Source organism: Canis lupus, chromosome 3 (genome assembly GCF_048164855.1).
Source record: "Canis lupus baileyi chromosome 3, mCanLup2.hap1, whole genome shotgun sequence".
In the NCBI taxonomy this organism is placed as follows: Eukaryota; Metazoa; Chordata; class Mammalia; order Carnivora; family Canidae; genus Canis; species Canis lupus.
The window spans coordinates 80188962-80206246 of record NC_132840.1 but is presented as its reverse complement, the minus strand read 5'-3'; the positions used below and the strand labels follow the sequence as shown (position 1 = coordinate 80206246).

General features: G+C 45.2%; 1 protein-coding gene across 2 annotated transcripts; it reads right to left on the bottom strand.

Annotated features, from left to right (window-relative positions):
- Positions 1 to 359: 359 nt before the first annotated feature.
- Positions 360 to 14254, bottom strand: EI24 (EI24 autophagy associated transmembrane protein). Of its 2 annotated transcripts, none has more exons than XM_072822587.1 (11): positions 14117 to 14254; positions 11359 to 11468; positions 7919 to 8064; positions 7443 to 7503; positions 5949 to 6015; positions 5286 to 5410; positions 4858 to 4977; positions 4400 to 4511; positions 3611 to 3722; positions 3148 to 3222; positions 360 to 1391 (listed from the first exon to the last, which is right to left on the bottom strand). In XM_072822587.1, exons 2-11 carry the CDS (start codon positions 11398 to 11400, stop codon positions 1229 to 1231), a joined length of 1023 nt encoding a protein of 340 aa, XP_072678688.1. In that variant the 5' UTR covers positions 11401 to 11468; positions 14117 to 14254; the 3' UTR covers positions 360 to 1228. The 2 variants fall into 2 exon arrangements, with proteins under 2 accessions (XP_072678688.1, XP_072678689.1); XM_072822588.1 differs by lacking the exon at positions 14117 to 14254 and adding an exon at positions 13430 to 13568.
- Between the last annotated feature and the right edge of the window lie 3031 nt (positions 14255 to 17285).

The following is a 17285-nucleotide window of genomic DNA, read 5'->3' as shown; positions in this document are numbered from 1 at the left end:
AAGGATTTCTCTCTTCGTGAATACATAAGAGACATACATACAAACTTTAAAACAATTCCAAATTCTATCAAGATGTAAACATTATAATCACATAACCCACACTTCCTCAGGGAACATTTTTCAGGACCAATCTCTCAAAACTACAACCAGATTGTCCAAGGCAAAGTTGTATGTTCCACTTAACCTTTTTAACGTTTCACAAGGTGATGATTTTTGAAAATCCAACCATTACACGCTTGTGGGAAACCAGCTCATGTTTAATTGTGACATTTTAAAATCGGACAAGTTTTTTGACATCTGCCCCCACCCCCACCCCGACATATTTAGTCTCTTTAAAATGACAGGAAAACACCAACCAATCACAGGCTCAATGGGTTTAATAAGTTTACCCCTTCAGTTCCTATTTGCAGCACCCAATAATCCTTTGAAATACCAGACAGACCTGGCAGTGGCCAGCAGTACACTTCAGACCTCCAGAGTTAAAAGTTCAGGTTCTCTGAGCATTCGGTGTTGCAGTGGCACTTGTCCAAAACTGGTACCTCCCTACAGCCGGGGAACTTAATGTACCAGTGAAAAAAGCTTTTTCCCCTTCAAGGGGAAGAAAAAAAATCACTCCTCAAAACCCAGCAGATCTGGCTGTGAGGTCTTTCCTCCTGTCCCATCTCTTCAGGCTTGTTTTTTTGCAGTGGAGCAAGAGAGACCAAAATCTAACCTGAGTTACAAGAAACAAGACAGTGATGGCTATAAAGGGAGTGACCAGGAGCAGATGAGATACTCCTTTATCTCCCTCATCCAATAAATGTGCTTCACAGAAAAACAACAACAACAAAAAAAAAACAGGTCCACAAAATACAACAGCTAGAATTACAAAATCCATTCATCCAAGGGTGGTGGAAGGCAGGACAGGGAATTGGGAGGATCGATGGCACAGGGACCAAAAAAAGTATTCCAATCAGTCCAGGCACGGGGGCTGGCAAGTACTAGAAAAGAACTACAGAAAAACCTGTGGTCCATTCAGACTCACCGGTGTTAAAAATCCACACACTGGTGTCAGGAAGATTCTGCCTTAAGCGCACCAGAGACAAAAATCCCAGCTCCTCAGAAACAAGGGAATATGCAAAGGACCCTTGGCAGAGCGGGTCCTGCCTTCCCTGGCAGAGGAGGGGACAAGGAAAAGAGCTCCTACAGCCTCCTTCCAATCCACCCATCCCCCCTGGATGGCAGGCAATCAGTGGCCTGCAGCAGCCTTCAGTTTGGCAGGAGATGGATGCGGTGAAGGGAATTTTTCTGCAGAGGTTGAGCTACTCAGGGCAGACTGCAGGTAGACTGTCTTGTGGAAAAGTCTGTTGCTTAAGAAAACCACCAAAGAGAAGAGGCGCAGCTGGAAAAGGCTGGAAGGCAAGAGACCAAACAGGTTAGATCCCCATTTATTCAAACTTAATGTTTCTAATTATTGGACACATTACTTGACTATGTTGAACTTAAAATGACATAGGGGAAAACCAGACAACTGAATTTGATCAAGGAAGTACAGATATTAAGACACATATAGGTTAACAGGCAGCAGCTGAAGGTGGCACTGGGTCTGGCTGCTATCATGAGGGCAATGGAATCACCATTTGAAGAATCAAGGGTCAGAGGAAATAAAGTTACATTTCAGATTAATTCCGATTGGAGAAGTACTTTTCTATGGCTGTTTGTAACATCAAGCTATGTCTGAAAATATACTCTATGTGCTTTATTTTCAAGAGTTTCAAGGGAAAGCAATTACATCGGGGACTGCCATTACACTGAGCACTGCTGGGTAGCAGGGAGCCCGATGCAGGGCTCAACCCCAGGACCCTGAGATCATGACCTGAGCTGAAGGCCGAGGCTTAACCGACTGAGCCACCCAGGAGCCCCAAAGATTAAACTTTTTTTAAAATAATAAAGTTTCCGGAGTGCTATTATTATCGTTGCTAAAGATTCACTTCATTTTTTGTTTAATTTTCTGTTTTTACAGAGTATCCACAGGTACAAATGTGTGTGTGCTCAAGTGCTGGGGGAAGGTCAGAGAAAAAAGGATAGAGACTCTCAAACAGGCTCCAAGCTCAGTGCAGAACCCAACAGGGGGCCAGAACTCACGACCCTGAGATCATGACCGGAGCCAAAATCAAGAGTTGAATGCTCAATTGACTACACCATCTGAGCACCCCACTAAAGATTCATTTTAAAATACTTTGTTTTGTGGCACCTGGTGGCTCCAACAGTTAGCCACTTGCCTTTGGCTCAGATCATGATCTCAGGGTCCAGGGGAGTCTTCTTCTCCCCACCCCTCTCTCACTCTGACCCTCCCTGTGCTCATGTGCACTCTGTCAAATTTTAAATTAAGTACATAAATAAAATATTTTGTTTTACTATCACTATCAATAAATTCATATAGCCAGATCATATGGCACACTATAAAAATCTAACCATTCTTACAAGAATGAGCTTCACTACAGGTATTTCCAGTGCCTTATATTCAGTGAACTGTTTAATTTTAAGCATATGTATAATAGCATCATTTTTTGAAACATGTGCATACATGCCTGGGAAAAATAGGAGATATATTCCAAAGAGTTTTTCTCTCATCATAGTGGATATTAAATGTTATCCTACAATGTAAGAGGTTATTCTTTTTTTTTAACTCTTATTCCTGGGATGCCTGGCCATCCCCGTGGCTGAGTGTCTGCCCTTGGCTCAAGGTGTGATACCGGAGTTCTGGGATCAAGTCCCAACATCGGGCTCCCTGCCTGGAGCCTGCTTCTCCCTCTGCCTGTGTCTCGGCCTCTCTCTCTGTGTCTCTCATGAATAAATAAATAAAATCTTTCAAAAAATAAAAAATAAAGTGTAGTGAGCTATCTCTCTGTGTACAGAGGAGCAGGACTGTATGTAACATGACAATTATAGGAATGAGACCTTTTTTTTAAAGATTTTATCTATTTATTCATGAGAGACAGAGAGAGAGAGCCAGAGACATAGGCAGAGGGAGAAGCAGGCTCCAGGCAGGGAGCCCGACATGGGACTCGATTCCAGGACTCCAGGATCACACCCTGGGCTGAAGGCGGTGCTAAACCATTGAGCCACCCAGGGATCCCAGTTTACTACACTTTAGCTAATACTTACTATGCTTTGCCAGGTGTCTTTGCTTCATTGGCGCTGATAATGAATAGAGGAAAGAGGATGGAGAAGAGGCAGCCACTGCAAACAAAAGAGAAACAGTCACTTTCATGACACCCATCTGGAGAAGAGATTAGAAGCCCACAGTTCCCTTGCCTCCAGAGCTAACATCTATCAAGCACATCTTCAAAAGCAATGGTCAACACTACTCCAGAAGGCAACATAGAAGCATTTGGCATTTAAGATCATGCAGACAAGAAAAAAAAAAAAAAAAAAGATCATGCAGACTAGATTTTAATGCTGACAAAGCTGACAAATGTCTATGACTCTCTGTCAAGGAGATAAGTCTACAGACCTCCGGATGGCCAAGTAAGAATGGAAAATGCCTACCATAAAACCAGGCATGTAGAAGATGCTCCCTACACTGATTATTTTACTAGTCCTCATCAAGTCCCTCTGGCCAAATTACCTGATAATGTATGAAGACTGCATTGCTGTGAGGAAAGCCAAGGGTAAACCAAATCCAAAGTAGTAAGGCCAATTCCTTTCTATGTTTGACAACCGCTGGTGCATTTCAATTCCTAAAACAGGACAGTCAATACAATACACTTACTAATTAGATTGCTTACTTTTGTTTAGTCAAATGACTATATACAGTAGACAAATTATTTGAGTTTGAGTCTTAGGTACACATCAGTCATTTAAAACAGTTAAAGCATATAAATTGGAATTGTCCAAATATAAGGCTTCTGGGTCAAGTTTTTCAAATCAATAATCACAATTTCAAAGCTGCTAGGAATTAGGAATTATAACATCAGCTTCCTTTCTAATGACTAGTCTCGAACAAAGTATCAAATAAAAAGGCAGCCATTCTCTAGAAATCAATTAACCTCGGCTAACCATTGGCACCCAGAGAAATACGCCAAGGTCTTTTAAAACATCCCCCAAAGAATATGAAAGCAATGATATCAAATTAAGAAAAATTCAGAAAGATATGTGCGCCTTTATGCCACTGTATGGCTCAGAATCAGAGCTACATCACATCAAGTACCATAAAGAGAATGTTACGCTGCCATATCCCCCAGTATCAGGTTCAGGTTAACCTCCCCAAGCAAGTTTAAATTCTCTCTCGCCAAAGAGGCTACCTCCTTCCAAAGATGGGTTACCAATGGCCTAAGTATTGAACAGTGTGAGAAGCCTGCTTAGCAGCATTTCCAGACTGGACCTCCTACTTCCGAGTTTCTTTAGGTGGACTTACCTTTATTGAACCAACGATATTCAAAGCAGTACAGTGAGTAGAGAAGGGACATGTGCAGAAGACTAACCAGCTGACCAACAAGGTGGATGGGAAAGAGACTCACAAACATCCCCTAAAGAATAAATATGGAGAATCTTAATCCCAAAGCTTCGGAGACTTAACACTTTCACCTGCCACTCTGAGTCATCCCCCTCTGCCTAGAGAGGCTCCTCATGTTTCTCGACAGGAGAGTGGAGAAAGCCCGTGGGCAGCGAAGAAAAGGTAAACCATGCTGCTTATCATTTTACGATTTTTAAGTTTTCTAGTTGTTTCTGTGAAAAAATTATTTAAATGGGAGCTCATGACCTCCCATAAAGCTCATCTGCCCCAGTACAAATGCAGTATTCTGATCTTTGTGACACTCCCTCCAGTGAACCGTCTTTCAAAATTTGCCCATGTAACCAGAAGGCCAGTCTCACCTGGATGAGGAAAAGAGCCTGCAGCAAGAGGTTGAAGAGCATGTCAGCAATTATTTTGCTGACACTAGGGAATGGGTGAGGCTTCCTCCCTGATACCTCAAATGCCAGGTCAGCTATGTCCTGTAACAGAGAAAGTAGCTCACCAAAACACAAATATTATGGCTTCACTATCCATCCCCAAAGCTAAGGCCACTGATCTGCCACATCAGATCTGCCAGGTGAGGCAGGTCTTGCAATGAGATGCTTTTGTGACTTGAGACGCTAATTCCATCTTACAAGAGCACATAGATCACCCACTGGCTGCTATGAGCCAAGAAAGGTTAAGGCTATGAAATCCTTCCCTGCCCCACCACCAACCACAAGCTAAAACCACAACCCATTAACCCATCACACTGCTGGGCCCAGATTCCATTCTGCCATGGACCTACTTGAAACCAAATGGCATTTACAACTTTGCTGAGCACAAACAGAGGGAGCACCCAAAGAGCACTGAAGATGGACGTAAGGAAGAATTCCAGCCACGACCAAACGTCTCCATGCAGTGATGGATCACCTAAGAGAGGGGAGAAAAGAGCGGTTAGTCTAACTGAAGAAATGAAAAACATAAGAGACCAAGTATGGAAGCACTAGTTGGTGACTCTTCTCCATATACACACACACGAGTCCCCTTCATTTCTTGCCAGCACATCACCATACCAACTTCAGGTAGTTTTCTTCTCCATACACAAACCAATCTCTAGCCATAGCTCTAATTCAGGAGCCATGAGTGCTACTTACCTGGTGGTGACAGATGTCACAGTGCTCTAACGGCACACAATATGCAGGAAACCACCTGAGTTTTTTTTTTTTCCATCTGAGTTTCGATCCCAGCTCTGCCACTCACAAATGGTTTAACCTCAGTAACTAATTTCTATTTCTTCAACCATAAAAATGATATGTGTAACAGTACTCACTCAAAGGGTTGCTAAGAGGCTTGAGCTAGAAACATCTAAAGCTCCCGGCGCAAGGAAGTATTCAATAAACTGAGAGAGACAGGGAAATACCTGCCACCCCATCCCAGGCAGATGGCATGCAGCAATACATATACTTACCAATAATCTGGGCTGTCACTGACTGCAGAACAGGAATAAACACTCGATAAAACAGGAGGAGACTTAACTAAATGAAAGAAGTAAGAAAGCAAACATTAAAAGCTCTCCTCTAGGGACACCTGGGTGGCTCAGTGGTTGAATGTCTGCCTTTGGCTCAGGGCGTGATCCTGGAGTCCTGGGATCAAGTCCCACATCGGGCTCCACATAGGGAGCCTGCTTCTCCCTCTGTCTGAGTCTCTGCCTCTCTCTGTGTGTCTCTCATGAATGAATGAATGAATGAATGAATACTCTCCTCTAGCACAGGAGTTCCATGTTTCGAGGTCCTTATTTCCCAGATGGAGGTGCCTATTTAAGGCAGCCTAAAGAAGCACCCTAACTGGACCCATTTCCATCTGCCAACACCCCCCTATAGTACAAACCTGACACTGCCTGTGAAGATAGTTGACACTCCTTGGGACAGAGATGAACATTTCACATAGTGGTCAGACCAAAAATACAGGTATATACTAAATACGCAGTAAAACTTTATTAATTAAACACCTGGAAATGTGGAATGTTTAGATTAAGACAACTGGAATTCTATTGAATTCCAAGTCAGAAAAAAAAATTTAACTACCTATCTTTCCAAGTACTCAAATTTCGCTTAAGTCCGTGTTGGCTCTTGAACTCTGAGGCAACTTTTTCTGGTATGGGTTTTAGTAGTAATCAATTCTAATATACTTGTAAGATCAGACACAAGGATAACCTGTCCTGATCCTTCTCCCCTTCCCTTCTGATCTTCCATAGCTGCTCTTAGCCAAAGGGAAAGAGATTCAAGAGAATTTGTAACATTAAAACTTGTGAAAGTCATTTTTAAAAAATAAAAGTGCAGAGGCACCCGGGTAGCTCAGTCGGTTAAGCATCCAACACTTGAATTTGGCTCAGGTCATGATCTCAGGGTCCTGGGACTGAGCCCCACATCCAACTCCACGCTGGGTGTGGAGGCTGCTTGAGACTCTCTCCCTGTCCCTCTGCCTCTCCTCCACCCCCACCACTTGTGCTCTCTACAAAAAATAAATTAAAATAAAAGTGTGTATTTAGGGCTATACCTGACATTTACATACAAGTGTTCTTTGTGTGGAAATAAACACTGCAGGTGCACAGATTCCTGAGTTATGGTCTTAAGCATGCATCAGCACATGAAAGCTACTTGTCTCAATTTCAAGAAAAGTCAAGAACTATTAACATAACAACAATCAGGGATCCCTGGGTGGCGCAGCGGTTTGGCGCCTGCCTTTGGCCCAGGGCGCGATCCTGGAGACCCGGGATCGAATCCCACATCGGGCTCCCGGTGCATGGAGCCTGCTTCTCCCTCTGCCTGTGTCTCTGCCTCTCTCTCTCTCTCTGTGACTATCATGAATAAATAAATAAAATCTTTAAAAAAAAAAAAAAAAAAAAAAAAACATAACAACAATCTAAAGATGCTTACGAGGCATTTGAGAGTAAAGAACTTACCCAGAAGACACCACCATTCCAAGCGCAGCATTGGAAAATTCTACTAACGATACGTGGCTCACTAGAAAAGACCAAATGTATTTAGCTAAGAAGGCTATTTCCATATCACCCAATCCCTCCCCACCTTATACTTTTCATTGGTTATTGTTATTTTTCTAGCACCTGTTGTTCTCCCAATGTTCTCCTAGTGCCAATTAGAAAGGCTAAAAAAATGTTTCTAGAGAAGAAACAGCTTTTTTTTTTAGTGTTCTCGATTCACCATTCTTTTTAAAACATCATGACATCCTGAGCAAGCATGGTTGCTAAACCCTAGTTTAATCCAATGTGAAAGAGAGAGTCACCTATAACATTTTTTTGGAAAAAAAATACAAAGCAAATATGGGGTACTGAAACTCCAAGTGATTATACTAAGGACCAGTCACTTGGTGAATGAAGTCCCTCCCTCTCACTTTCTGACATCAGCCCCTACTCCTCACCTCTCTTGCTTCCTTTCTATACTCTGGGCTCTCCTCTGCGCCAGGACACTGCTTGCCCTTCTTCGACGTTGCTCCTCTCGCTTTTGCTGAATCCGAGCATCCAGCTTTGAGATGGTACAAATTCCCCAGATGGAGTCTTTGATTCCCTAGAGACAAGGGTATTATTTTAAAAAGGAAGGATTATGGATCAGAGAAGACTTTCTAAGTTACATGCATTAAAGTGAAATAACAGTGGAAACCACTGAACTTACTTTGCTTAAAGGAACCTTGATAGTTTGATAGAATTCAAAATTTACAGCAGTTCTAAAAATGGAACTTCCAAATATCTTTTCTCAAGATTTACAAAATTATAATAAATGTGGTAAATTAATGTATTCTTTACACATATAGTCTTCCCCGTTATCAGAATGTGTATTCCTAAGAATGATACTCCTTTCTATAACTGCAAGATATTGGGACGCCTGGGTGGCTTGGCAGTTGGGCACCTGCCCCTGGCTCAGGGCGTGATCCGCAGTCTCAGAATGGAGTCCCACATCAGGCTCTCTGCCTGGAGCCTGCTTCTCCCTCTGCCTACATCTCTGCCTTTCCCTGTGTCTTTCATGAATAAATAAATAAAATCTTAAAAAAAAAAAAAAAAAAACTGCAAGATACTGACTCCAGAAATTCAATACTGAAAAATTTTAATCCACAGTCCATATTCCAGTTTCTCCATTTGTCCCAACAATGCCCTCTTTAGGATGTTTACCCCACATGTGTCAGAAATCAGTTCAGTCACATGCTATAGTTACTTATCATATCTCCTTAGCCTCCTTTAATTAGAAACAAATCCTCAGCCTGTCTTTTTGAAGTATAGAGGCTAGTTATTTCATAGTTCCCTCAATTTAGGTTTACTCACAATTAGACCAAGGCTACCTCACTTTGGGGCATCACAGAAACGCTGTGCCCTTCCAGACATCAGATACAGAGAAAGACATTTGTCTGCCCTTGCTGGTGATATTTTACATAGTCAAGGTGCTGTCCAGCTTCTCCTCATTAAGTTTCTCTCCCTGAGATTTAGCACCCATTGACAATTCTTACACAAACCAAGCTTAAATAGCACAGTTGCAAAACAGCAGCTTTCCAATCCCTCCAACACTTAGGACTATAAAAGTCCAGTTACTGCCTTTCCCTATACTCTTTCAATATTAATCAAATACCCCTAGTATGCCTTATACCCTGTACTAAACTCTAGTGAAACAAGGACAAATTAAACACTGGTCTCAGGACACCTGGGTGGCTCAGCAGTTGAGCATCTGCCTTTGGCTCAGGGCGTGATTGAGTCCCACAACCAACTCCCTGCATGGAGCCTGCTTCTCCCTCTGCCTGTGTCTCTGCCTCTCTCTCTCTCTCCTCTCTCTCTCTCTCTCTGTCTCTCATGAATAAATAGACAAATCTTTAAAAAAACAATTAAAATAAACACTGGTCTCTAGAAAAGACCAGGGACTGGACCACAGCTGAAAAGACAAATCACTACTGTGAAATGTGAAAAGCTGGAGGATACAAGCATGCCACACATGACAGAAACACGGTAGCATAACTGGAGGAAACAATGTCCTTAAGAGGAGTGTATGGAGGGGGAGAAGGTTACGTCTATAAAGACAGTGACAGAGGCACTTGCCCACTATATTGAAAGAGCTCCAACAGTGGAAAAGTTACCATTAGCACTACAAACCCCAGAACTGCCTATTGCCCAGTTCCAAAAACTATTCATTCATCCATCTATCCACCTATGTATTTAGCATCCTCAATGAGCTAGACATTGGCCATATGAAAATGCTCAAGAAATGTGTAACCTGCCAGGTAAAGTATACAACGAACAACAACAAAAAAGTAGACCGGTGGCACTGGGATATTTAACCTCACGAAGGCTAGGTGGAAAAAGACATTCTGGAAGCAAAAGCCAATCTGGACTCAAAAATGTTGTTATTAGCTAAAACAAATTTTATTTATTTTTTTTAAAATATTTTACTTATTTATTCATTACAGAGAGAGAGAGAGAGAGAGAGAGAGGCAGAAACACAGGCAGAGGGAGAAGCAGGCTCCATGCAGGGAGCCCGACATGGGACTTGATCCCAGGTCTCCAGGACTACACCCTGGGCTGAAGGTGGCGCTAAACCGCTAAGCCACCCGGGCTACCCTAAAACAAATTCTAGAGGTAATGTTCGGGATACAGAAAAATACGAATGGGCAAGTGGTTATGTACCAACGAGTGATAACATCAACTAGCACAGTGTGCACTTGACCTTTTAAGCATAGTTCTATTTTGCTTTTAACTTCTAAATCTTCCACAAATTGCTTAAATATTTAAGGTAGTGAAGTTCAAATGTCTGAGGACTTTGTACGTGGGAGGACGATGACAGGATCCCCACCTCTGAGATGCTTACTGGAACAAACAGTAACAGTACATTGTGTAGAACTGATCCAGGGTTGATATTTTATAGCACAAGAATGGCAAGATGAGGTAAAGGTATTAAAAGTAGATCTCCTTGCATGAAGTCTCTTTGACCCTTCTAAGATAACTCCTTCAATTCTCCCTCTTTTACTCAAAGGTAATAAACTTTTAAGGACTCCCGTTGAGGAAGGATCCCCTTCTCCCAAGAATAGAGCTACAGGGGATACAAGCAGGGCATTAAGCCTCAGACATCCACTATGAGGGAATTTTGTGGTATTGGTTAATTGGGGTTACCAGGTCCTAAACAGATCTTTATGGGACATTTTCCTAGTCCATCATCATCTGCACCACATAGAATGGGGGAAAAATAGGTTCTGTAATGTAAATAGGAATTAAGTAGTTTAGGTAGTAGTATTCTATCAATGATCATGATTTAATTTTGACCAGTGGACCAAAAACTTGATGTTGGTGGAAGCTGAAGGATAGAGGGCAACCCTGTACTATCCTGCAACTTATCTCTAAGTCTAAAATTACTCCAAAATAAAAAGCTTTTTGAGGGCAGCCCGGGTGGCTCAGTGGTTTAGCACCACCCTCAGCCCAGGGCCTGATCCTGGAGACCCAGGATCGAGTCCCAAGCCAGGCTCCCTGCATGGAACCTCCTCCTCCCTCTGTCTGTGTCTCTGCCTCTCCTTCTCTCTCTATGTGTCTCTCATGAATAAATAAATAAAATCTTTAAAAACAAAACAAAAAAAATGCTTTTTGACAAAAAGGCTCTGGAGTCAAACTAACCAAAGTTCCCAATATTAGAGAAACTATTATTAGATAGCTTTCCCAAGCTTTTGGAAGATGCAAGATAATACTTAATCTCCTGAGTAGTATGTCTGAGAATGAGAATCTGTAGGTGAAGGACCTTACAAATATAATAAAAATTCCCCCCAAAAGAAACCCTAAGGCCCTGAGTCGGTTCCCGCAGCAAAAAGATCAAGAGATGACGTGACAATGTACTCACCCTGGCAAGGTCCTGGAGAAAGGTTTTGACACTGTCAGCCATCTCTTCACCACCCAAACTACCAACTACACACAGAGAGAAGCGTCTCAAAATCTTTCATCATGAAGGACCTGGAAACAGATGGAACATAATGAAGCAACAAATAGGCATCTTATAGGTAAGTTACTTCAGGTATATTTCTACTTGATGGCATATTCCACATACCAACATCTCTACATGGAGTGCAGCAGATTTGGGCACTCCCACAGATACTAACACAGTGAACTAAGTGAAGGTATACCTGTAACTGCTAAAACCTGAAAGCAATACAATTTTTTAAGTCCCACCCGTTCACTTTTATTTGGGGGTAAATATGCTCTTGGATGAGGAGTCTCCTCTCCTCTCTGGGCCTTGGTGTCCACAACTATCCCTCCCCTATACATCCCAAATACTTTTGAGGATTTGGAAATGAGCCATCATTTCATCTTAGTACCCTCTTGAGCGGTTATTTATGCTTGACATAGAACCTCCAACACTTGAATGAAAATCAAGAGCAAGATGAAATTCTGGGAAAAATTACTAAATACACACTTCATACACAGGACCCTCGGACACACAAGCTTAAGGTACAATATAAATTACCTACCTACACTACCAAATAGGCCTTGAGTTTTCCAACTTTAAATACACGCACAATTTTAATAAGCACGCAGGAAACGTTGGATTATAAACTAGGTCAAAAAAGGTCGTGTATAAACATTCTTTAAAAAAATACAGCTTTCTCATTTTAGGTATTCTCAGATGAATGAGAAACCTAGCTCCAAAAATTGATGACGGAATTTCACAAGCATCTAGTATAAAACTCAAACTTCAAAACCTAAGTACATTTTTCTCTCACACATATAACCACTTCAAACTGTACTTTGACCCAACTGGACTACTGCCACCCAGAACTAGAAGAGCAGGGAATATTGCACTAGGAAGGCAACTTGTACAACACCATATGTACCATCTGCTCCTTAGGTCAAATCCTATTACTTCAGATAAAGAAGTTTCTAAGGTTAAGAGACTTCTGTGACTACTCCCACTTCAGCACAAACAAAAGCACCACAGAGTAACAGGGTAACTCACTGCCAGGTGAACAGTTAACTACTCAATGAGGACAATACACAACAGTAGTTTGTCAAGACTATCATGGATTACTCTTCATCAGCTACTTCCTCACCTGTAAATTAAGGATATTAAAAATTTTGATAGGTCTTTTGAATATATGCTGCACTAACATCAAAATAGTAACTTTTTTTTTAAGATTTTATTTATTTATTCATGAGAGACACAGAGAGAAAGAGGCAGAGACATAGGCAGAGGGAGAAGCAGGCTCCATGCAGGGAGTCCAAGGTGGGACTGGATCTGGGGACTCCAAGATCAGGCAGGCCCTGGGCTGAAGGCAGCGCTAAACCGCTGAGCCACCGGGCTGCCCTAGTAACTTCTATATAAACATAGTCCTGCTCCAGACTGAGCTGGCTTGGGAATTTAAGCAGGACCATCGCTTGGTCTGGATTTCTCACAAGGCAGGGACAAGGGTGAAGCATGGCAGTTCTAGTCCAGAACAGTTGTGTTGGGGATCCCTGGGTGGCTCAGCGGTTTAGCACCTGCCATTGGCTCACGGTGTGATCCTGGGGTCCCCGGATTGAGTCCCACCTCGGGCTCCCTGCATGGAGCCTGCTTCTCCCTCTGCCTGTGTCTCTGCCTCTCTCTCTGTGTCTTTCACGAATAAATGAAATCTTAAAAAAAAAAAAAAAAAAAAGAAAAAAGAAAAAGAAAACCGAACAGCTGTGTTATTTGAACCGTGGCCATTAACACCTGGCTTCAGGACGTTCCAGGGGCAAGTTACCTATTGACCAACAGCAGCAGTCACTTCGATTTTATAGAGACCCTAGCAGTCCTTCATTCAGGGATACTCGGTCAACTGCCCGCTTGGACAAAAAACTGAGACGTGGAGAAAAATAGAACTTCCCACAATTTTAGGACCACACGGGGGGAGGGGGGGACCCGACACTTTGCAACTGAGCTGGAAGGAAAAAAGATGCACCTGGTTCTCATCACTTTACAGATGGAGGAACCCAGTCTCCAAAGTTCAATGCCTGCCCAAGCCTACAGCAAATGAGAGGCTCCTGCGAACTTCAAAACCCTGGTGTCCTAACCCCCACCATCCCCCCGGCAGTAGGGTCTTCTCTTCACTCCAGCTTTGCGATGCGTGTGTTCAACCCGTGCAACTTCTCTTGAGCCTGGAATACAGATGGCCCGGAGATCCCCAGTAGTCGCTGGACCTTGTCACACATCCGTCTGCGGCACAATCCTGTCCTTCCGTTTCTGAGCAGGCAAACTCAACCCGGGAGGCAGGAGGCTGTCCCGGCCACGGCGGGTCTCGGGAGGGTGAGCATCCTCGCTTCTGGCGGCGGCGGCGGCGGCGGGGGCGGGGGCTCCACGGCCGCCCGAGTGCCCCGGTCATCTCGGGTCCGTGCCCGCCGCACCTCCCAGCCAGTTTCGACCGGAAGCCACGGTCTCGCCACCGCCCAGCCGCGCACGAGGAGCGGGGCACGCTCACGACCGGTCACACGCAGGGCTACCCCCGCGCGCCCCCCGCCCGCCCCGGCCGGCTCCTGCGTGCCCGGGGCCCCCGCCCGGACCGCGCACCCGCGCCCGGGCCCTACCGCCCCTGCTCGCAGGCCCCCGGCCGCGCGGCGCCGGCGGCCCGGCTCGGTGGGCCTGCACCTACCCGGCCGCTCCGCCGCCCGGCCCCTCGCCCACCGCGGGCCCGCTCGGCTCCTCTCGGCCCCTCCGCGCCCGGCCGCCAGCTCCCGCCCGGGCGCTCCCAGGGCCGGGGCCGCTGCGCCCGCACTGGGCATGCCCGGGCCGCACGGGGCCGCTGGGAAGTCGGGCGGGCGCCGAGCCGAGCGGGGCCGAGCCGAGCGGGGCCGAGCCGAGCGGGGCCGAGCCGAGCGGGGCCGAGCCGAGCGGGGCCGAGCCGAGCGGGGCCGAGCCGAGCGGGGCCGAGCCGCGGCGCGCCGCCCGGGCTGAGGGGGCGGGGCCTGGCGGCGGGGCGGGGGCGGGGCCTGGCGGCGGGGGCGGGGCATAAGACCGAGCGGCGTCGGCGGCGGAGCCGGGCTGAGGGGGCGGGGCCGGGCTTTGGGGGCGGAGCCTGGCGGCGGGGGCCGGGCTGAGGGGCGGGGCCTGAGGGGCGGGGGCGGGGCCGCGCGGGCCTGCGGAGCCTGGGAAACGCAGTCCGTGCGCGGCCCCGCCCATCCCGCGCCGCGCGCTCCCGGGACCGCCTCCCTCCTCCCCGCCTTCCCGAGCCCTTCTTCCCCGTTTCCTGCCCTTTCCGGTCCGTTTGCTCTCGCTGGGCTGCTTGTGTCTCTAAAACAACCCTACGAAGCCTAAGAGAACAAACTACAGAGGTTCACCTTGCTTTTCTGGTTGGAGAGTTTCTAGACCCAAAGGCAGCCATGCGCAGGAGTCAAGATCGTTCAGAACGGGACGAGCCGCCGTGCAGTTCGGCTGCGTTAGATGTGTGCTCTGGCTGCAAAGTGATGGTGGAGACTAAAATTCTAAAAATAAAGTGAATAGAAAACCCTTTTCATCTCCATCCCCACCAATCCATTTTTACCCCAGGGATGTCAGTTCTTTGGCATCCCCATCAAGCCTCACCCAGAACTTTTTCTCCTCTAGTCCCAGCCTATTGTATCTCACTTAACATTTCTCCTATTCACTTCCCATTTTCCTTTACCTCTGTGTTTAGAGCTGCTAGCGCTAGGACAGAAGATCAGACTTTTACCCCCAGAATCTATCTAATGCAACCTCCTATTTGTGGGACAGGAAGCCTGGCTGGCAACTGGACTCCCTCGAAGTGAGTGGCGGAGCAAATGTCCAGGCCTCCACTTTTCCAGTTAAGTGGGCTGGGAGTTGTTGATCTCTTCTCCCTGGGCCAACTTCCAGCCCCGTGCCAAAATAAACCAGCCCTTACCTTGAGCCTGCTGAAACCTTCCTTTCCCTTCAAGGAAGAGGACCAAGTGGAAATGACCAAGATCAGAGAAGGGAATGAAACATTCAGATAAGAAGGCCAGGGCAGCCCCGTGGCGCAGCGGTTTAGCGCTGCCTGCCTCTTGGGGTGTGATCCTGGAGAACCAGGATCTAGTCCTATGTTGGGCTCTCTGCATGGAGCCTGCCTCTCCCTCTGCCTGTGTCTCTGGTCTCTCTCTCTGTGGCTCTATGAATAAACAAATAAAATCTTAAAAACAAACAAACAAACAAAAAAACAGAAGGCCAACCTAGGATTTATATGTGAACCACTGGGGTAGGCTTTTTTTTCTTACTTGTTTCAATAGTCTATCACTGAAAACAGATCTAGGAATATCCACTCAAGTTTCCTTTTCTCATAAATCTATTGATGAAGGAGGGTTGGAAGAAAGGCAGGCAGGGACAAGGGGCCCCCTGGCAGGCAGGGACAGGGGACCCCCTGGCCTAAGAGGAAATCAGCCTTAAAAGGATTTTACACCACCCTGGAAGGAGCCTCCACCCTTTCCTACATGATAGATGCCAAAAACCTGATTGGATGACCAGTGAAGAGGGTTAATCACATTAAAAGAGCAGGCCATGGAGCCTATAAAAACCCCTAGATGTAGAAACTGATGGCAACTCTCTCTGGTCCCCTCCCTCTTCGGGAGCTTCGTACTATCACTTTACTAACCCTCAATAAACGTTGTTTTCTGCTCACTACTCTCTCAGGCCTACCTCTTATTCTTTGAAGCAGCGTGGCCAGGAATCTTGAACACCAAAGGAAAGGAAATCCTACCACACTATTGCTGTATTTACTCTATTGCTTTATCTACTCCACCAATGAAGTCATTACAAAGAAAAGACTTTCCTAAGCATTCCTTTTGCCTCCACTATAAGTAAAAATCTTAAATTGCTTATTACATAAAATGACTTTCTTTTGGAATTTTATTTTATTTTAAAGATTTTATTTATTCATGAGAGACAGAGAGAGAGAGACGCAGGCTCCATGCAGGGAGCCCGATGTGGGACTTGATCCAGGGACTCTGGGATCACGGCCTGAGCCAAAGGCAGCCACTCAACCACTGAGCCAACCCAGGCTTCCCTGGAATTTTATTTTGATTAAAATAAGCAATCCAGAGGCTCCTGGGTGGGCTCAGTTGGTTAAGCGTCTGCCTTTGGCTCAGCTCATGATCTTAGAGTCCAGGGATTGAGCCCACGTGGCGCTCCCTGCTCTGTGGAGAGCCTGCTTCTCCCTCTATGTTCCTCCCCACTGCTCCTGTGCACGTATGCTCTCTCAAATAAGTAAAATCTGTAAAAAAAAATAAAATAATGTAAACTCCATCCTCTGAGACTTAGATACCGTATTATAAGGAGGTTTAATGATAAACTGAGTATAGTAACCATCAGTCACAATAGTAGCTTTTCCTCCAAACTCTATCCTTTCTCGAGAGTGTGAACTTAGAATTTAATACGTATTAATCTCTAACTTGTTTGACGGTAGGAAATCTTACAAATCTGACAAGTATAATACAATCTAGAATTTTAAAACAATGATAAAAATAATTATTATACTTTGCACTTTTAAAGAGCTCTCACAAAGTCCTGAAAGATTAGAGGCAACCTATGAGACAAATAAAGAAGGTATTACTGTCCCAATTTTACAATTGAGGAAGCTGTATGGCTGAGCACTGAACTCAGAAGACTTAACCTCCAGCCTTAGAGCCTTACCATATCTGTAACACAATGTTGCTAAACTAAATGGTATCTGTGTAAAAGTTCCTTCTAACTCTATGTACCATGATTTAGTGAATTGGTGACAATATCAGATTTAGAGGCTAGATCTCCCAGTGATCAGCCTTGGAATCTTCCAGGGGAGAGAGATACTATGATTT

Bases quoted from the DNA above. Each gene is read 5' to 3' on its own strand.
- EI24 (XM_072822587.1), bottom strand. From the start codon at position 11,400: ATGGCTGACAGTGTCAAAACCTTTCTCCAGGACCTTGCCAGG. The intron at 4,978-5,285 runs GTAGGTCCATGG...TCTCTGTTACAG, and splicing joins TAAATGCCATTTGGTTTCAA to GACATAGCTGACCTGGCATT. The intron at 4,512-4,857 runs GTGAGACTGGCC...TTTATTCTTTAG, and splicing joins AGGCTCTTTTCCTCATCCAG to GGGATGTTTGTGAGTCTCTT.